Here is a 20416-nt window from a genome sequence, read left to right as displayed (position 1 = left end):
CAGAAATGTTGCTACACATTACAAGTTCGCTACCATTTCCCCAAGATGAGAGTTATACAAGAAGAAGAGTAATCAACAGAAAATGAAGAAAGAAGAAGAGTGGAAGAAGAATGAAAGGCAGAGGAGAGTAGAAGATGTTAACCCCCCCTCTCTCTCTCATAGCCCAATCTCCATTGGCGAATATATATAAATCTACTCGACAACCTTCTTCTTGCTGCTGGCGCTAGACTTTACGCGCTTGGCGACAGGGCGGTTGATGTGGTGGTCGGGAATCCAGCTCTCGTCGTACGACTTGCCGGCGGACTCGGAGCCGGAGAGGGCATCGGCGGGGTCGACGGGCTTCTGGACGGGCTTCTTGGGGGCGCGCGTCTTCTTGGCCTGGGGGAACAGGGCCTCGATCCAGGTCTTGTAGACGAAGTAGAGGGTGCCTCCGAAGGCGGCAGTGAGGACGAGGTAGAGGAAGATGCTGTTACCAGTTAGCCACGTGAATATGGATAGATAGGAGTAGGGAGTTATCAATGGTAGAGAATATTGCATACATTTGGGGATCGAGGAAGCTGGTGGGAGCCTCGACAATGGCGGTGCTGCCCTCATACGCAGGCACCTGGAAGACGACGCCCTCGGCATTGGTGAAGACGGCAAGCAGGCGCAGGCGCACATCCTGCGGGTTCATGTCGAGCACAAACGAGTAGGGGAACGACTTTGTCTCGCCAGACTCAATCTCCAGGCTGTACTGCACCATGGTCAGGTTGCGCACAATGCCCTGGTAGGCGGGCACATCGTCGGCGAGGTCCTCGGGCGTCCACAGCGCGCCGTTGGCGAAGAGGAACTGGATGGGGCCATCTTCGTGGTTGGTGACCTCGACGAGGGCCGTCGTGGTGCGGCCATTGACCAGCTTGAGGCCGAGGATGTCGGAGTCGGGGAACGAGGTTCTGATGTCGGCGTTGAGGGTGGAGGCCTCGGCAGCAGTAGCAGGCTCGGCAACAGGCTCCTAGAATTGACATTAGCTCTGGCAGTACTTTTCTCTCCGCTTGATTCTTTTTGTTTTCTCTCTCTCTCTTCTAGAAAAGTCGAAGTCACGAGGGTCCACGGAGATATCGAAACGCACGCACCTCTTGAGCAACTGCGCCAAAGACCTGCAAGGCCAGAAAAGCGAGGAGGGACGACTTGAACAGCATGACGGACAGACGGACGACGAAGACGCGAACCAAAAGCCTCGGCTCGGCCAATTGATGCAACCAAAAGAGAAACGGGGGAGGTGAATTGAGAGGAAAGGGATAAAGAGAAAGGAAAAGAAGAAAAAGAAAGAGACGGGCGGATTGGGGAAAGTTGGAGCTTGTATGGCGCGCCCCCGGTTTAGAACATGTGGCCACAGCACCAGCTTTCGTGGAGGGGAGGCCCCACGCTTACATAAACATTGAGACTCGCGCCATTGTTGGGACTGGAACCGGAAAGAAGGGCCTTGGCCGAATATGGCATTTCTGTGCACCTCGCATGGAACATTGGAAGCTTGACATGGTATTAGAGAGATACGTACATGCATTGTGGAATGCTATCTACTGAAATGAGGAAATCATAATACAGTTGAGACATATGTTCAAAACCATCCATAAAATCAGGGACTTCCCAATTCCTTCTATTATACCCTAATATCTAGCATAATCATCGAGTTCCGCCCCTGTTGGTATACCTAACATACACACTGAAGCACCGCGTACAAACGGCTTCTTCTAATATGGGGACCATGATAATAGATAATAGTAGACCCTCGACATGTGCGCCCGTCCGTCTAATAGCCAAATACTAAGCCCACTACCTATAGTTGAATAATGACTTTCGCCCTTTCACGGCCCCCCGAGATCCATCCCGCCCCAACCATCAAACACGTCCATATCGGTGTCGTCGAGGCTGCCAAATAGATCTGCCTCTGCCGAAGCATCCAGCCCGCCGTTGCTTCCCGGTCCTCCCAGGCCCAGGTCAGACGAAATGCCGCCAAGGCCCATATCCAGGCTGCCAACTCCGTCCATTGACATCGTGGCATCGCCCGGAACGCCAGCAGCGACAACAATGGAATCTTCTAGGTTTGTCGCATCTCCTGCCAAGTCTAACTGCATATCGGCCGCCTGCAGCATCGGCGGTGGCGGCAGCACCATCTGCGCCTCGACTCTCCTGTGAAGGCGAACAACAATCTCCGCCAGCTCGGCATCCTTCTTCTGCAGCTTCCTGTAGTCCTCGGCCTCCATTTTCAAGACTTCCCGGAGGGTCAGCGGTCGCTGCAGTATCGGTAGCATGTTCCCTGTTTCATCCAAAAGACCACTGGTCGGCGGCAGCTCGTTGCTGACATTGGGGGCGCAGATAAGTGCCGTGGCCACATCGTAGACAACGCTCCCGTTGCCGGCCAGAGTTTGGTGCCGGATCTCCTCCAGGATGACTCGCAGAAGCCTGCTGGCGCCCACAATCTTAAGCGTTGCAATGACCTGTCGATGCGTGTATGAGGTTGGCATCGCTGTCTCGTCAGTATGCACGCACCACTGAACAAGTCCCTGGATCAGGTGCTTGGCAGCCCCGGAGAGACCGCTGCTGGAACTGGTTGCCCACAGCTCTAGCTCCTGGTGCTCGGCAGCCCCCGTTCGCCTTGAAAAGGGCAGGCTGTCCTTGAGAACCCTCAGTAGTGGCTCAATGTCTTGATTCTTTGGATCTTGTCGCTGGTAAGATCGCAGCGAGTGCTCTAGGGGCTTCGCAACAATTCCCTTTACAGAAGCAAGCATGGTAGTAGCTTCGCCGGAAATGGAGGTGGGCAGAAGTATGAGCTGCAAGATTTTGATAATAGACTTTTGCTCTTTTTGTTCGACCCAAAGATAATCGGACAAGAACCGAATCGCAGGTATCAGAGATGGCAGGAGAAAAGTATCGATCAAATCTATTGCAGGTAAGCTTACGAAACAGTACGGCCATCACAACTAGTCAAAGACTTACATTCCACGCCCGACCTGAGGGCGTCGTCGGTTAGAAAGCCCTGAGTATATGCAATGACAATATTTTGAAAGAGCGTCGCAATGAGGAGATAGAAGTCTGCAGGAGGGCAGGATGACATCAAGTCATCTCCGAGACCACCGGCATCGCTGTCGAAAAGGCCTTGGATCCATCCGCCAACGTGTCCATTTTCTTGCTCAGAGAGCTCGCCCAGCTCACGGCTAATGTGAGCTCGGCCAATGATTTTGGCAACATTCGAGTCTGGGGAAATGATGCCAATGTCTGCTGGAGTTAGGCTATATCGGTAGGCAAAGGCCAGCACCAAAAGCAGAATGGCTCCGAATTCTTCATAGACGGGTTGGTACTCTCCTTGGTCTTCCTCGTATCGCCAGCTGTCCAATAGCTGGCATATAGGCTCCAAGATGGTTGGCAGCTTCTCAAACAAGAGTAAGATGTCTAGAGACTGGGGCTTCTGTGCCAATTGGCTGCACAGAAGTTTCAGCGACATTGTCTCTTTGCTGTGGCAAAGTTGCCGCAGTAGCTATCTCTTATTATCAGTACGAGGAATATACCTTTGGGTAGATGGGACTCGAGGAGAAACAAACCTCTACAAGGGCCTGACACACGGCTCCAACATTGCCATCCATCTTATCCATGTCGCGAATGAGGGCTTGTATCTTTTCTGGGTCCGATAGGCAGCTCTGGACCAGCTTTTCCTTGGAATACTTTTCTTGGGAAGGTTCATATCCCATAGAGCTCTCTCCCAAGATGCGCTCTACATGCTCTCGTTCAATCAGTCCATGGAGGGCACAGGCCGAGCAGAATTCCTCTCTGACACTCTCTGTGTACGGATTGTTGTTACGTGATTCGTCAAACATGAGCGACGCCGTAGGGAACACGCTTGTGTCGACATGCGGAAGTGCCTGGGTTATGCAAAACTCCGCGGAAGGCGTTGCAAAGCCAGGGGGGCATAGTTGGGCGAGTATCAGGGGCACCTTGTTTATCAAGAAAGATCGAAGTAGCTGTGCATCCCTAGGGCCCTCGTTCCTGAAGACGGCATTTGCAAGCAGGTCAAACGACGCCAAAATCAGATCAACAGCGCTTTGTTGAACGTCTCCCTATGATTGAGTGAGCAAACATCGACTCGGTTAAAGATAAAAGAAGGGTGGACATACCTGATATCGGTTGTTTAAATATGAAAACAAGGCATGGTCATCAATCAACGGTCGGCCAACAAGCTAATAACGCAAGGTTAGTATGCAGCCTAATATCGTAAAGGGAAAGGGAATAAAACACACCGAAGCACCAAGATATATGTATAATCCTGCACGCGTGTTGGTAATTGGTACCTCCGGGATAACCAAGTTATCTACGCCGACTGTTGAATCTAGGATATCGTCCATGACAGCATTGGCGGCTTGCTTGCTCTTGTCCACCGGATCCAATGGCGCCAAAACCTCGGTTCTAAATAATTCGAGCTTGTTGATGAACTGCTGGAACTGTGGCAGCTGTGGCGATTGCTGTATAACCTGTACGAACGACGCAAGGCTTTCTGAAAACACTTTCCGAGCCCCTAAATCCCATCGAAAAAGGGAAACATGATGGTTAGTTTGTGAGACTGTCGCCGGAGAGCAAAAGATGTATACATTCACGGCAAAATCGTACCTTTGGCAGAGGGTTGGCTAACGACCTTGACAAAAGCGGCATTATCAACCAGCCGAAGCACCAGAGGGACAAGAGCGCCCCAAGCAGTCTCCATCTCATGACGGACCTGAGGATCTTGCAAGCTGCCGCCCAGCATGTCCGCAGTCATGGAATTGGACGCCGTCGTGAATAGCACCATCCACTTGGAGCTGATATGGATGAGCTCCAATGCCGTGCGAGAATCTTTAAAAGCGCTTCCCTCGACGAGGAGCTTGATGACGTGATAAAACATCACCTCCTCAAGCCAGGACGAGCTCTTCCACCTGAGGGAGGGCGCCTGTTGGGCATCTTGTCTGGTCGCTCCCTCTCCATTGGCCCCGTCTCCCTCATGCTGTGATTGCTCTGGTATCAGGGCATGGAGCGAAGAGTACCTATATAACGCTCGTAGAATAGATACTGCGTCGGTGTATCGTAGCTTGGTGAGAACGGAGACGTAGGGAGGGATGCGCGGGTCGGGGCTGACGCAGTTGGATTTCATAGGCCGTATGAAGAAGTCGGCGATGATCTCGGGGGGCAGCCGGTGCTTGGACTGGACAAGCTGGACATAGTCCTCAAAGGTGCTCGCGTCGAGGCGCTTGGTCAGGCATTTGGAGACGAAGCTGGACCAGTACTTGACGGACTCGCGGAAGGCCTCGCTGAGCGGGATGCGCCCCTCCATGGCTCGCTGCGCTCTTGGCGATGGGGTAAAGGAAAGATGTACGGGTGGTTGATTATGGGGATTCGAAGAAAAAAATTGTCGGGTATAGATGCGTCGCTGGGCGATGAAGAGAGAGATGTAAAGGCAGATGGTGTCGAGAGATGGAGTCGAGACGAGCCAAAAGAAACGAGGCTACCACGGACTGTTTGATGCCATTGAAGTACGACTGGGAATTTCGCGCACAACAGCCATAGAGTTCATTCAGAGGAGCGCCCTGGTCAGTAGCTGAAGCCACATGAGAGAAAATAATGCCGAAGCGCTCGACTGGTCCCCTCCACTGGGCTTGCGCGAGGCTGCGATTCAAAGTTGAAGCTTCGCGGTATCGCGAGCTAAGGTTGCGCCACAGCCAAGTTCTACCGGTACCTTGTACAGATACGGAATGCTCCGCAAACACAGGCGCACATGGAAAGCGGCGGTGGGTCTTGGCGGCTGTTGTTCCGCGCCGTTTCAGGTGGGGCCCGACCACGTTATTCTTCTTACATGCAGACACGTGAATATGGATGTGTTCGTGTGCTCTTGGGAATTGCGTCTTTTCGAATGAAGTAGGTGATTATCAATGATTATAGGTCTAACTATTAAATATCTAGGTAAATGTCAATGCTGGTGATGCTGGTAGCACAAGTACTCTTTCTTTTGTACATCATCTCAAGCGGCGCAAACATGGTTTAGGAGCAGCTATTACAACTCCTAACCTTTTACTCTGGTAATTAATTCGCTAAAAAGTTCGAAAATGAGAACCGATAGCAGTCAATGGATATTTATTATCTGCCATTTCAAAAACTATTGTTTTTGTAGCATATGAGCATCCAACAAATCCACTGCTCAAAACGACACGCGCACTGATAATATCTAGGTACATGTAGGTGGTCAACTTTTCGATTTGGATATCATCTTTTGACAAAGAAAACTATAAACAAAGAGTGGATATCTGATTATTAAAAAAAAAAGAGAAAGCAAAAGAAAAAGCAAAAGAAAAGAAATGCAATATGAAGAGTGTCAACTCTCAATGGCAACCACACTCTGACGCATCCTCATTAGCACACCCACGTCTTCCACATCTATCATTCCCTTCACTTCTCGAAATTCGTCAGCATAGACTTCTTGCCCGCCGCAATCAGATGGGCATAGTCCGTGCCCAGGTATCGACCCTTGGCGTAGTAGATGAGGTAGCTGAACAGCTTGAACGAGCCCATCTGGCCCGTGGCACGGCTTCTTCCCAGCGTAACAGCGGAAATCTCAGTGGTGTTGGGGCTGTACGCGGGCATCGCGCCGCCCTTGAAGTAGATGGGCAGAGCCTTGACGAGATGAATCGTCTGCGCGCTTGCAGCGCCGGCTTTGCTGGCCTCCAGGTTGCCCACGTCGCCGAGGACAAAGATGTTGTCGAAGCCCTCTGCCAGAAGAGCCTTGGTCTGCTTGATGTATCCTCTGTTGTCGAGGAGGTTTGCCGGCACAAACGAGGTGTTGGGAACAAGGCCCGTAGCTGGGATGTAAGCCTGCGTCGTGAGCGTCTTGGTGGTGCCGTCGGCGCTTGTCAGGGTCAAGATGGTGTCGTTGCCCGACTGCTCGACGGCAGAGACGGTGGTGTTGGGCACCAGCTTGACCTTGAGCTTCTCCAGCTCGTTCTTGGCCGCCTTGCGGACGCTATCCATGGTGGGCGGCGTGAGCGGCAGCTTGTCGTTGTAAACGAGATAGACCTCCTTCTTGCCCGCCTTGGAGTATTCAAAGCCCAGCTCGCCCGCAGTCTCGGTGCCGGTTGCGCCAGCGCCGACGACGACAATGGTCTTGGCGCTCTCAATCTGCTGCCGCAGCTCATGTGTGCGCTGCTTGGTCTGCTCGGTCGAGCCCATGACTGTCCAGGGCATGCCCGGGGATGAGCTGCCGGTGGCCACGACGAGGGTGTGGTAGTTGATGGTGCGGCTGCCGCCCTCGCTGGGCGAGACGGTGACGGTGTTGCTGGCCGGATCCATGGCGCTGGCGGTGCCGAGGACGAATTCAAACTGGCTCTCGGGGTATTCCTTGAAAAAGGGCCGGAGGTCGATCATGGCCTTGTCGTCGGCCAGCTGGCCCGGCACAATGACTCGGGGCATGGCAATGGGCCAGTGGAAGTGAGTGTTGGGCGCAACGACAATCATCTTGTAATCCTTGTCCTTGAGAACGACGTTGCGCATGGTCTGGCGGATGAGAGGTGCGGCAGCAACGCCAACGCCGAGCACAACGATGTTCTTCATTTTGTTTATTTGATGGGCAGACGTCCTGTTTTGCTACTGCGTTTTCTCTGCGGTTGGGAATTTGCTCACAAATGGATGGTATTGTGAGAGATTGACTATCTAAATGTGTAAAAGTGGTTGATTCGAAGGAAGAGGGCGGGCAAGGGGTATATATACATGTATGCGAGGGCTGTAAGTGGGCTGGAGCAAAAGGAGGGCCACGGTTGAAATAAGGCTCCGGCAGGGAAATAGTGTTGTACATGTATCCTACCAGGTAGAATTAATTGCTCCGCAACTCCTCAACAGAGTCATTTACATGTCGGCTGTGCGTAGGGCTATGGCGCCACTTACACACGTATCGTTGGGCGGCAAATCCATGTACAACAACGAAGCTTCTTCAGCTTGATTGGCAGCTGAAGTAATCACCCAGTCTACATCCAGCTACACGTAATCGGAACTTCGCATCCTTTCAGATGTGCGGTTCCCCGTCTGGTAGATCAATCGTACATAGGTGCTATCAAGCAGAAAGGATTACTGCTTACGATTACTCAGTACCTCCCATTAAATGCCAGGACTTGGATAATAGAACTACAGCCTGTCCAACTGATTCTTCAAACGCGCGCGCTACATCTCCCGCCGACCCAGCGCTAGCAATACAAGGCCCGCAATAGGTTTTGGCATGGGAATCTGATCTGCCCAATGCACTAACAAAACAACAGCTAAGTAATGGAGCTTCCGGCATAAGCTTCAACATGTCATCTACCGGCGTGTCTAGCAGCGGGACAGAACCAAATCAGCTCGGGCCGAGAAAGCATGAGGCTTGTGCCATTCCCGCACAATTTCCCGTCAGCCACTGCTTTTTATGTCTATATTCTCTTAAAAGAGACCGAAAGCACGGAAAAACTGTATAAACACATTGATACACACTGAATATTCCTTCTACATTGCTCGATCCTCCATCATTCCTCTTATCAGCCTCCCGCCAGAGAGCGCTGCAGCAATCCACATAGAAACCCAAACGGGGCACCGCGCGGAGATCAGAGGCAGGGATCGAGGCCTTGCACCAATCAGCGTCGTTAGCGCCGGCTTCCCGCGCTCGAGACGCCTGCGGAGTTTTGAGATTTGAGATCCATGATTTCTCATTACAGCAATGCGATAGTGTAGCACTAGACTGCTATAACAATTCTAAAGTTTGCTTGTAAGCTACAGACTTGCCGCAGCTCGATGAAAAATGTTGATTACAAGAGATATTATTAATAAATGCCTGCGGAGTTGAGATGCCGTCGTTGTTTTACACATTTTCTTTGTAAGAAGATACGTGTATATTCGGCTGCGATGCGGGCCCACGCCCGGATCCGTGCAAGTACAGCATTCAACTTCAGCTGCTTAAGATTGCAGAGATAAGTTTTGGGACTTCCTTTTATTATCAATACAATGACTCATTCAGAATGCATAATTGCCGCTGACAAAGCGGCGTTTGTGCATGTGGGTATCTTCAGGCATCATCATTGTTGTCCATGCTCTCGTCGTCACTCTCCCGCATACACTCCTTGTTCACTCTCGTTTTACGCCAATCCCTTGAATTCAATCGCGTTATTGAGAATACAAAATGCAGGAGCATTACCACACCATTATTACGGCAAATATAAGTCTCTCCTATTCTAGGTCTTGCGAGTGTTGCCAAACTTGGGCTGCCCTCCTCATGGTCGGTACTAGTCTTTCATTCTCAGTGAAATAAATAATAACAACAAGAGACGTTTCAGACGCTGTTGGAAAGCTAACAGTCTACCCCAGAGCACCCTCAGAGGCAAACATCTCTCGGTACATACAACTGAATGAGGGAATCTTCTTGCTCGTTTCCTTACTCACGCCAGAGGCCTTGCCAGAGACGTCACCCTCCAGAGATCAATGTCTCTCGTAGTCATTCCACGCCACTGCCTCGTCTTATTTCTGCTACAGCCTACTGGGAATGACGTACATCATACCTTGATCCTACGATTCTTGACTCTGTGTGACGATCAATGGGTCATCTCATTAGCCTCATACCGCCGCTCTCCAATGTTACACATGACACTCCCCTGAAAAAGACCAAGGAAATGTAGGCAAAAACGAGGGAGAAAAGAAAGACTATATGCCATCTAGGGTCAAAAAATGCCAGCCTTCAGTCGACATTCTATCCAGTCTAGCATGGCTCGTGCCATCCAACAACCCCCTTAGCCGTCCAGTCCAACAGCACACAATACGCTTTCAACCCCTAAAGTCAGTCCATCCTCAAAGCGTTTATTTACTTGGCTGCATAAATGAAAACCGTCCGAGCCACCAAACGAATGCCAGGAAAAAAAAAAAAAAAAGAGCCGAAAAGGCAAGCCTGTGCGGGCCGCCACAAACGGCGATGGATCGAGCCGTCCGTAGTCCCGGCAATCATGGCGTTAGCTGTATAAGCGTCATGTCTCTCGAGGCACACACACAAAAGAGCGCCAAAAGTAACCTAGACAAGCAATCTAGTTTCGTATTACTACGGCGACGCTTTTTTCTTTCCTTTCTTGTTCAGATGACGTGAACTTGTGTAAGTAATATTGCACTCCCACTCTTACGGAATGGCCCTTGTAACTTCACGATGAAAGTAATTTCTTTCCCTTTTCTTTTCGCTAACTCTCTTACGCCAAAAATGGCATAGTCAGCACAAAAGTCACTCCTGAGGTTGCTTCCAATCTTGCCTAAATCTACTTTTGACAGCGGGATATCGTGTACAACGCAAGTCTCAATCCCAACACACCGCATAGTCTGGGAGCACAAGATGATAGGTATAACATGTCCTTTAAAAAAAACCCACCCCCCTCCATCTTGGTTCCCAAATTGAGCTTGTGACTGTGTATCCCTTGAGATAAATAGCCCCAAAAAGCTGCCAACAGGCATTTCACATGTAAGATCTGTCTACGCGCCGGGTCGTGGGAGGATCTCTTCTCATAGGCTCTCATCGGGCCCTGGGTCCCTCCCTCCATCTTGTAGAGAGGTATCCGGTCCCAGTCTATTTGTCACGATGGGTACAGATGCCACTCCGGGTACAATTACAAAATGCTTTTTTTTTTTTTTTTTTGCTTTTTCTGGTTTTATGAGCGCCGAATTGGGAAGAAGAGAAGGCTTTGGCATCTCTTCCTTCGATCGGTGAACAGAGTATGGGTGCCTATATATCGTCATACGCCAAGCCCAAGCATCTGAATCGGATACGCCAATTCCAATCCAGACTCCTGTCTCAACTCCTTTCTTTCGGGTTAAAGGAGGAAACGACCAATCGTCGGGCCAAAAGTCATAAACGCGAGATATGAGGGATCAGAATGCAATATGTGACCAAAAGAAGGAGAGGCCATCCCTACATTTGTACGGCACCGGATACCTGGCTGTGGTTTCCGAATAGTCGGAGCTTGTCTCGCTCAGTTCGGGATCAGATCTTACTACTACTGCTAGTAGTAGTATTACTGTCTCTCATCTCCCTTGGCCCAAAGGTGACAAGACGAGGCGGACTAACAAGGGAGGGGATAAGAAAGACAGACGGCTCCTTTTCCTCCCTGTTTGTTCCCCGATGTGTGACGAAATATCATTGCTACCGACATGCTGGAATTGGAGGGAGGATGAGCTCGTGGGACACAATGCGAGCTGGACACTTGTCCCCCACGCCATGGTCGTCTCAGGAGAGGGAGGCATTCTGCTGTCTATCTTCTCAGCTCAAAAGAGCATGAGCAGTAGAGAGAGTAAACCAGCAAGCATGCATCTCGTATACATGCGTCTGTAGACGGCTCAAGCCATCTGTTCGTGCTTGGGCTTGTCCATATAAAACTTGCCCAGTCAACCACGTCATACGCATGCCAAAGGGGACTGCTTCCACTTCCACTGCGACTAAATATTACTAAGACTTCCCACCTCGTAATAGCGAGGCCATGTTGTTTCTTTTTTTTTCCTGCTCCTGGATGTCTCTCCCCTTGCCTTAGCGTCTGAATGGCTTCCCCAGTCTGCATTGCAGCCAGAACCTGGCTGCATCTGTCTTTCTGTGTAGGCGCATGCGAGTACATGCATACATACATACATACATACATACATAACAGAGAAGGATAAAAACTTGTTAGTGCTACTTTCAAGCCGTCTGTTGGGCCCAGCGTCCGGGTTTCTCATTTCTCACGCCCACACCCCCCTTTGACCCGAAATACTGGTTTGATCGCCAGACGCGTTCCTCTGTGCTGCTGCAGGCTGTGTAAGTGTCGTCCTGTGCTCTTTGTACATGCTGCAGGAAAGTGACGGAAATGCTCCAGCGTTGGTCGTACCTCTACCGCCGAGTTACCCGCATACCTGCCTCTGTCTCTGCTTCTGCTGCCACTGTGATTCCACCGACAAGGTTGGGAGTCTTCAAGCCATCGCCCAGCTTCGGACGGTATCCGATCTGTACTGATACCCGCTCGGGAGGTACACGCCCGTGTACAAGTACAACCTCGATCAGCAAGATCCAGCTGCAGCACCCGCTAGTACGGGATATATGGATATACCTAGGGACACAAGCACCTCCAGCTCGCTGCGTGACCTGACTTGACTTGGCACTGAACTGAATGTCGCACCTCGGGCCCCAAAACAAAAACACCGCCGGTGGGGACCCGATGGAGCTGATTCGTGCGCGGATCGATCACTTCTCAGACTCTCTGACTCTCTCTCTCTCTCTCGGGATCCTCATCAACCAAGCAGCTGGACTCCCCCTCCCCACATCCTCATGCAGCCGCTCATCTTGGTTGCAGGTACCAAGCCATGGCCGTCCAGCGCAACCAGCTGCTGGTTTCAGGTACTAGCCTGCCTGCCTGCGTCGGTCTCCAGTGCTGCAGCTGCAGCCTCGCGGGTTCCAGAGGTCGCCGTCGTTATCTGCCCGTACCCACAGTAAGCCCCGTATCTACAGGTATCCTGCTGCTATTCTGGGTCGCTGTTGTTTCGATACCGGCCGGATACAAGAGTTGGTCCATCGCCATGCGCGCACCTCAGGTACGGGGTCCCTGTACTTTGGGTTCAGCGCAGATCTAGCACATCCTAGGCTGCTTTTCCCCACCCCGAAAGTTGTCAAGGACCCCTGTTTGGCGTCCGTTTTTTTTCTCACTCTCTGGTTCTTCCTTTGCTCTCTGGTGGCTGCTTTTCCCTTAGCTCCTCAGATTCAGACTAAGCCTGCTAATCACACGCCCCCCCTCTTTTATCTTCGATGGACGAGGGTCGAGGGTTTGATTCCGCTCACTTTAGATTCTTGGCGGTTGACCAGGGGAAATTGCCCGGGCTGCTGGGCTTCTGTACATTCAACAGCCTTGGTCTCCCGTCTCTTGTCTGTTCCAATATAAAAGATTCGCGCTCCCTCCCGCGAGCTAACGACCGATTGATCCGATCTATCTACACCTACCTCCTCCATCTTGCATTATTGCCGAAATAGACTCAGCTTCTTTCTCTTCTATCCCCTTCTGCTGCTCTTCGACCCCCGTCGAGAAGTCTATTTGATATAAGCACCTATAATCACCATCTTCTTTTCGACCAACGACTTACACACTCTTCACTCTTCACTCTTCACTCTTCACTCTCTCTACCTTGTATCAAAAGCTCTTTTCTGGGCTTGTTCCGTCCGCCCTATACATTGGCTTCTGTACGCCAAAGGCCAAGGGGAAGCACTTACAACACATCTTCACAAACACCTTCACCAGCCATGTCAGATACCGCTGGCCCCGTCGTCCAGAGGGAGGTGGACTTCATCCCCATCGAGGATCTGCTCGCCATGTCCCCCAAAGACATCTCCCAGGTGGCCATGACAGGCAAATACCCCCAGCGAAGAGGCCCCTGGTCCCCCGACGAGAGCTTCCGCCTCGTGACACTCATCAACAAGACGGGCGCCCAGAACTGGGTCACCGTCGCCTCCTTCATGGGCTCTCGCAACGCCAAGCAGTGCCGCGAGCGCTACCACCAGAACCTCGATCCGTCGCTGCGGCACGACCCCATCGCCGAAGACGAGGCCGCCAAGATCATGGACCTCTACCACCGCTACGGCTCGGCCTGGGCCCGCATCGCTGAGCAGCTGCCCGGCCGCAGCGACAACGCCATCAAGAACTACGTCAACGGCCTCGTCAACAAGACGCGGCGAGCCGAGGGCCGCCTGGCGGGCCAGCACCCGCGGCCTCGCACCACTGCCAGGAGACGAAGCTCTGCTGCTGCCGCCGCCGCCGCCCCTTCTTCCGTTCTTGCTGCTGCTTCTCTGTCAACGCCGTCATCGGGCACTCCAGCAGTGGAATCGCCCACCTTCTCCGACATGGCAGAGTCGGACAGCGGAAACAACTATTCACTCTCTTCCTCCTGGGGACAGTTCGCAGCCAGCTCTGGGCCTCAAACGTCTCAAAGAACATCTTCCGAGTGGTACCGTCCTCTCAGCCAGTCTCCGGAACTGGCACACCCCCATATCCACCATCCTGCTCCCCATAGCCACCAAACCTTCAGAGTGTCTCCTTATGGTCAGACACAGCCTCACCAGAACGGCTACCAGCAGGAGAGCTGGCGGCCCATGTCCCGCTCCTCAGAGCCCTCATCCACTCGACGCCTCAGCACAGATCTGGCCAGATTCTCTCTCTCTTCGCGCAGATCGTCGCGAGACTCCAACATGTTTACCCCATCGCCGACCCTCAGCGCCACTTTGCCACACGGCCGCAGAGCCGATCCCCGAATGGCCATTGGGAACCTGTTAGGTTAAGGCCTTGATGGACAACTTTCCTATTCATTTCTTTTTATTTCTCCATCATCTCTTTTCCGTATCTCCTTGTATTCTGTCATGTCTTTTACTACTATGTCCTTTTACTATGCCTCTCCTCGAGACTGGCTTACAAACATTTTGACCAAGGCGAGCACGCTCTCTGCCTTCATAGCATAGCAATCTTTTTTTTTTTTTTTGTTCTTTCGTTTTTATTTGCTTTTATAGGAAATCATGTATATCACGAAGGGAAAAGGCGCTTATGGCATCATTCATCGCTCCCCGCCGTCCTCGAGAAATTCCGAGGAGGGGCGATGAAGGACAGGGGGAAAAGTGCGTTTTATTGGGATTTTCAGCTTGCGTGGCTTTATATCAATACCCTCAAATAGCTTCTGAGAGAAGTCTATCCGTCCGTTTTTCTTTTTTTTTCCTTTTAAATGTTTCTTTCTTTTGTTTTGATCGTTTCTGTTTCGTTTTGCCTACTTCTTAGCTCGAGAGTATGAGCTTACACGGCCATTTCTGAGCAGCAGAAAAGGGGGGGGCTGCCTCTCACAAGCACAGTTCCATAATGATCGTAGATCGCAGGGAACAAGTCCCCATTTTCATTTGTACCAAATAGACTTAGATCGGCCAATAACAAATATATCACTTCAAAGAATTTTCTCTCTCTTCTCAAATTTTCCGTAACAATAGGCTCCAATATTCCTCTTTTTTCCTAAAATACAAATACCTAAATGGCTGCCTCTCAGCGCGCCCGCCTCCCTAGTGTGTGGATCAATAGATACCTATAGATGGGCGTGCGTTCCTTTGAAAACGCCGGCTTTTAGACTGGCAATTTCCGCTCTAGCTCAGCTACACAGGACAGAGTTTGCCCCGGGGCATCTTCTTGACAGAGCATTTAATACACGTGTTATATAATCACTTCATAAATAATGCAGTTCGTCATCACTTGTACCACTATCTAATTCACGGTATGTTTGTTTGTTGTTTGTTGTTGCTGCGCAAAGAACGAGTTCCCCCTCTCTATCTAGACTTCTATCAGGGCCCCCATCAGCAAATGCAAGAGAGAGAAACAATCTGAGTAATACAGCAAACAAGCCCTCACCCTTGTCGGTACACCTCGCCGAAAGCTGCGATCGAGAACCAGGTATCCCTTTTGTGACGATCTAAGTCTGAGAGTGCCATCGGAGCGAGTCAACGGTCTTTGCGGGCCCCATGCAGTGAATGATGCAGCTACTTACCACCTGGTAACAAAAGCTGCAGGTTTGCTTCTTTTTCTTCCCACACCCCCCCTTGGTAAGCCATGGGAAAAAAGAGGAAAAGGATAACCCTGTCACCTGTATCGTCACATTTTTTTTTCTCGTTCTCATCTCGCAGTGGTCCCCCCAATTAGGTAGGGTGGGAGTGAGAAGAGAGAGATGGGGGGGAGCAGGGGAGCCACACTTTTCTGACCGTTGAGATGGCCCTAGGAAGAATTCACAAGTCCAGTCCAGTGGATGGCGAGCAATAGGCCATTCATCATGGAGGCTCCTCCCACCCGATGCATACTCATCTGCACAGTCATTACATACGCGGCTGGCCAGCGCCCCTGTGATATGCAACGGCTAGTGGGCAAGGAACCACCACCTACCGTATACACCCTTCGCTCTTCTCGCTCCTTCACTCCCTCACACCCCCCCCTTGTCCGGATTTACGGTGGGAACGTTTGACTTGAGAATAATTTGATGTTTTTTTTTTTGGTAAAGAAAGCATGGTAGCACAAGCAGGTATGGAGGTTGTGCGTGAAGGCGTGCATGTGGGCTACGCTACCGACTTCAGTTGGTCGGTGGGAAAGGAAAAAAAAAAGGGCGAAGGGGGCACGCAGTGGTCTGGGACGGCCATCATTGCGAGGCTTTTCGGGTCCGAGCTAGCACATAGTAGACTATGTTGGTATCAGATGAGAAAGGAAAAAGAAAAAAAGGGTAAAAAGTCTCAGCGTTTCTATTTCTATTCGTCGAATATACGAGGCAGTCGAAAAGCAAAAAAGCGAAACATCCTCATTCGCTTGCTTTCCTTTCCAGAGCAAACGCGAGTGGGGGGCCAGACACCAGACATCTTCTTCTGCTGCCCCTGAACATTCCTTCTGTGGCAATGGTATACGTTCTTGGGCAGTATGACATGCTTCACCACATTGGACTCCATTTCAGGTTTTCTGTCTATACCCTCGGCAAAGAGGAAAGAAAAAGAGCGGGCCATGGCCGACGATTGGGTCCATTTGGCGTGCTCGGCACCTGCAAGCTGTCCCAGAAAGGCGCGCGACGGTTCCTTCCAAAACTCATTTATCTTGTTCCCGCCAGCCCCTTAAACTACCGGTTTAGCGGGGAGGATAGCCAGCAGGGCCTTTTCATCAAACGGTTTTTTTGTCCCCTTTCTTGCTTGTTTCCGCCGTACGATGAATTTTATGTTTATTTAAGCTAGGGAAATCTCTATCGCTTTTTGTATCGCATCGCATCGCATCGCATAACATCGTATCGCCATCGTGGTTTAGCGTACCGCAGCCAGCACCCGCAATAAACAGGGATACAAGTTCTCCTACTACTGTAGTGATATGCATGAAGATGGTACAAGTAAGAACCTCCATAGACACAGTCACACAGAGTCAGATAAAGCACCTCGCTCAAAAGGGTTCTTAGTCCAAGACGTCCACGTCAACAACTATCAGGTAGGGAAAAAAAAAGCAAACGTCAAAATCAAGACAGTGGAAAGCGCTGCAGTGTAATGTGCCGAGCAGCATTTGCTCAATCGGCCCCCAAGACGCCGCCATATCGGGAGGAGTCCACAGCAGAGCGACAAGACAAAAACCAAGAAACGTGAGGGTCCCAAGAGTGTCTCTTACAGCCACCCCCGCCGAAAGGGGCGTCAACGCAGTAAATCCCGAAGCTGTTCGGACGCATGTCCCGAAGCCTTGCGCTCAGCCCTTGACAGATCCGCTGCCGAAGGTGGGGGGCGCTGGCAGGGGGAGTGCGCGTGATTGGCCGCGGCGGAGCGCACGGGGCAACGGCGTCGAGATTCCCGGTCTTCCTTGCAAGAAAAAAAAAAAACAGCTTCCAAGTACCTGTGCGATACTGGCGCCTAGGGCCCAATGCAGCTAGAGTGTCTCAGTACCGTTCAGGTAGAGCGGGCATGGGGCATGGGCGATGACCGCGATTCGAACCCCAGAGATCTGCCTAGTGCCACCACCACCACCGTCGAACGCCAGCTTTCAACCGCTAAAACTGCCTACCACTAGCTAAGCTAAGCTGTAAGCCACCAGGCCTCTCCTCTTTTTTTTTTTTTCACGCTCGTGCTAATAACCGTCTGCTTTTATTTCTCACCAATTTTCCCGCGCATCCTGCAGAGATTCCGACCAAGGCAATTCCAATCCGGAAATCTTTTCCATCTTCTCCTCCCCCCCTCCTATCCCCCCCCAAAATTGCCCGGTCCGTCCGCCACTCTCTCCTAACCGTTTTCCTTCAAAATCGGTCAACGTCTAGATACTCCATTGTCGTCATAGTCGCAGCATCATTATCCAAAGGCAGCAATTTCAGAAAATCAATGATTCATCAAGCCTAAACACGCCCCCTCTTTTGTTTTGTCCTGAGTGATTGAGCTCGCCCGTCCGCATTCCCATCAAAACAGTGGTCGTAATCCTCGATGGGTCCAGCTGAGCTTTCGCACCCTTGTCACTTCAACGTTGCTACTGTACAATACCAGTTTACGTACAGTACCTATAGTACTTGGTCCTCCGTCCAATCAAACCGGTAAATAAAAACAAAACAGACACAATCAAACATTAATAACCATAAAACGGACCCGAAATTTCCCTTCCCTAACTCCCATGCTACTGTTATACGCCGTGTCCCGTGCTTAGATCTGGCCTTTACGTTGTTATAATCCTTGCTGCCGCGGCTTCTATCATGTCTTCCACAGCCTCCGTGTTTCAAGAGTTCTCCGCAACGCCCCGAAATCTTTCGTATAGGAAAGCCGGTAGCCTATAACGTGTATGTACAAGTAGGAACGGGAAAATAGCCCAAATTTTAGTGCCGACCTCAGCTCTCTTCCTCTTGCCACTCATTTCCGTTTTCTGTCGTCTTAGTTTGGCAGGTCGATAGGTTAGTCTTCTCGGAAAGCTGGCATCCGAACGTAAAGGATGCGCGGGAGTAACGTGCGCAACTTACACAGGCACCCTAGGAGGTTAGTAGGCTTCCACCCAAGAAAAGAAAGCAACCAACAACAATAACAGGGGTGGGGAGAAGAATAAAACGAAACGAAACAAAAAAACGCTCTCAGGCGGCCCAAAGGAGACTTACAAGTAAGTTTCCATACCGTTTGCTTGCCCCTCTGAAATTCTGCACGTACCAAGTGGTCTCAGCTCCAAGACCACCAACGTCATTCCACCTGTTTGCCGTGCAGTACCAGCCAGCGCTGGAGATTTGTGCCCATAGCTCTGGGGCGCGGGAAACGACGCCCAGCTTGTCACGAAAGAACAGCAGCCAACAAGTCTCAACCAACCAAATTTTTTGGAGATGCATTTATATAACGAAGTGGGCTCAGCTCAGCTCAGCTCAGCTCAGCTCAGCTCTGCATTGTACAGCACAGTACAGCATTGCATTGCACAGCACAGCACAGCTCATCATCAATCATCGCATGTGCTTCCCCGAGCATGGAGTGCTACTAGCAGCACTAAATGAAAGGGCTGTCGGCCCCCCTTCCATCTATACCGGTATCCCACGGAACCAGCCGTCCTCCCAGGTTCTTTTGTCTGCCGGAAAGCCACCCGACGCAGAATACATGGAGTAACAGCAGTGGCTTGATACAGAGCTACGGCGCGGTGCCCAGCAAAAAAGCCCCGGGCATCCAGCATTGGTGGTTTGCGGTATAGTGAAAGGAGACCGCCTCTCATACGCTATTACTATTCAAAAACCACCCGCAACCTCCACCCAATCTCGCGGGTCGCGCTGTTTTGCCTTTTCGCGAACCTGTTGCTCTGCGTCTCTCTTTTTTTTTTTCTTTTTTTTTTTTTCTTCTCCTTCTTCCCTTGCTCGTGCGCTGCACTTTTCAGGGGATCCCGGGAGCCTGGAACGACCGGACCGGTGGCCAACACATTCGCGTATATGCTGGCAACTCCCAGTTTAGAATTACGCACAGGTTGACTTGTGTTCCGCCGAACATACCCTGCAGTATGCTGTTTACTGGCGCTAGTCCCATCCGGTCACTGCATGGCACATCGCACATGTTCCTTCGCTTATCTAATCTCTCCGAATTGAAACCTTTTTTTCTCCTCTTCGGAAGCCGGTAAATTCGATCCCCCGGCTGTCGCTTGCCAAAACGAAGAAAGCCACACCAGCCACACCCGCGCTTCTTTTGTTCCTTCTCTGCTAACGCTGTATGGTATCACCCATCGCCCCCCCAATATAATATCAATCTGACATATGACAATCTTAATTTTGTGCACGCCAAGATACTACAGCAAGCGCTATCGCCATCTGGTCTTAACGGTTCTTTAACCCCTGAGCCAACTACGGCTCTAGCTATGGCAAATAGGCCAGCTGATTAGAATTTTTAGTATGGCGACAGAGGTGAAAGGGCAAGTTATTGCGAGACTAGAACCCAGCTTGTAAGAGCCAAAAGCAAAAGACCTCATCACCTCCAAGGTTGCTTGCACCAGAAGTATGCTTTTCATATTTTCCCGCCCATCATCTACGTGCAAGGATCGTTTAAAATTGTAGATAAACACATGTCCATCATTCTTCCTGTCCCTGCCCCATCTTGGCTAAGCTTTTTCTTCTACATCCATGTAGGGATTTTCCTTCTTTCTGTTCCATTCGCCTAAGCAGTCTGGTCATGTATGAGCGTAAGTCGTGGGCCTTCCCTGCGACCGAGGATTTCTCCTTCCTATCTGGTACCGGCTGTTGAATGCCTGGATACTGCGACTTTCGGAATTAGTCCGATACTTTTTTCTACATAATACCTAGCAGATACGTAAAACGATGACCATACTAGGACGTATAGCGTAATCGAAACGCATTGCTCACCTCACCCGCTCACCTCACTGTCAAACATGGATCAAGG

General features: G+C 51.0%; 6 protein-coding genes across 6 annotated transcripts; 3 read left to right on the top strand and 3 right to left on the bottom strand.

Moving 5' to 3' along the window:
• Window positions 1-192: 192 nt before the first annotated feature.
• On the bottom strand, window positions 193-1178 carry TGAM01_v200701 (hypothetical protein; the record flags this gene model as incomplete). The annotated part of the gene is made up of 3 exons (XM_018807493.1): window positions 193-466; window positions 540-991; window positions 1113-1178. 3 exons carry the CDS (start codon window positions 1176-1178, stop codon window positions 193-195), a joined length of 792 nt encoding a protein of 263 aa, XP_018659303.1.
• Window positions 1179-1844: 666 nt separating this feature from the next.
• TGAM01_v200699 (hypothetical protein) lies at window positions 1845-5335 on the bottom strand (the record flags this gene model as incomplete). The annotated part of the gene is made up of 6 exons (XM_024548609.1): window positions 1845-2920; window positions 2977-3514; window positions 3579-4091; window positions 4149-4211; window positions 4272-4546; window positions 4639-5335. The coding sequence occupies 6 exons, from the start codon at window positions 5333-5335 to the stop codon at window positions 1845-1847; spliced, it is 3162 nt and encodes a 1053-aa protein (XP_024406620.1).
• A 1025-nt stretch (window positions 5336-6360) lies between these two features.
• On the top strand, window positions 6361-7248 carry TGAM01_v200697 (hypothetical protein; the record flags this gene model as incomplete). Its single annotated transcript, XM_024548608.1, has 1 exon — window positions 6361-7248. One exon carries the CDS (start codon window positions 6361-6363, stop codon window positions 7246-7248), a length of 888 nt encoding a protein of 295 aa, XP_024406619.1.
• TGAM01_v200698 (hypothetical protein) lies at window positions 6445-7602 on the bottom strand (the record flags this gene model as incomplete). Its single annotated transcript, XM_018807495.1, has 1 exon — window positions 6445-7602. One exon carries the CDS (start codon window positions 7600-7602, stop codon window positions 6445-6447), a length of 1158 nt encoding a protein of 385 aa, XP_018659305.1.
• A 5695-nt stretch (window positions 7603-13297) lies between these two features.
• Window positions 13298-14329, top strand: TGAM01_v200696 (myb-like DNA-binding protein FlbD; the record flags this gene model as incomplete). Its single annotated transcript, XM_018807496.1, has 1 exon — window positions 13298-14329. One exon carries the CDS (start codon window positions 13298-13300, stop codon window positions 14327-14329), a length of 1032 nt encoding a protein of 343 aa, XP_018659306.1.
• A 4999-nt stretch (window positions 14330-19328) lies between these two features.
• TGAM01_v200695 (hypothetical protein) lies at window positions 19329-19643 on the top strand (the record flags this gene model as incomplete). The annotated part of the gene is made up of 1 exon (XM_024548607.1): window positions 19329-19643. A coding segment is annotated over one exon (315 nt), but the record flags the coding sequence as incomplete, so codon positions are not given.
• Between the last annotated feature and the right edge of the window lie 773 nt (window positions 19644-20416).

This window comes from Trichoderma gamsii, assembly GCF_001481775.2.
Source record: "Trichoderma gamsii strain T6085 chromosome Unknown Scaffold_2.2, whole genome shotgun sequence".
Lineage (NCBI taxonomy): Eukaryota > Fungi > Ascomycota > Sordariomycetes > Hypocreales > Hypocreaceae > Trichoderma > Trichoderma gamsii.
Note: the sequence above shows the minus strand (reverse complement) of the source record. Positions and strands in the feature narration are given on the sequence as shown.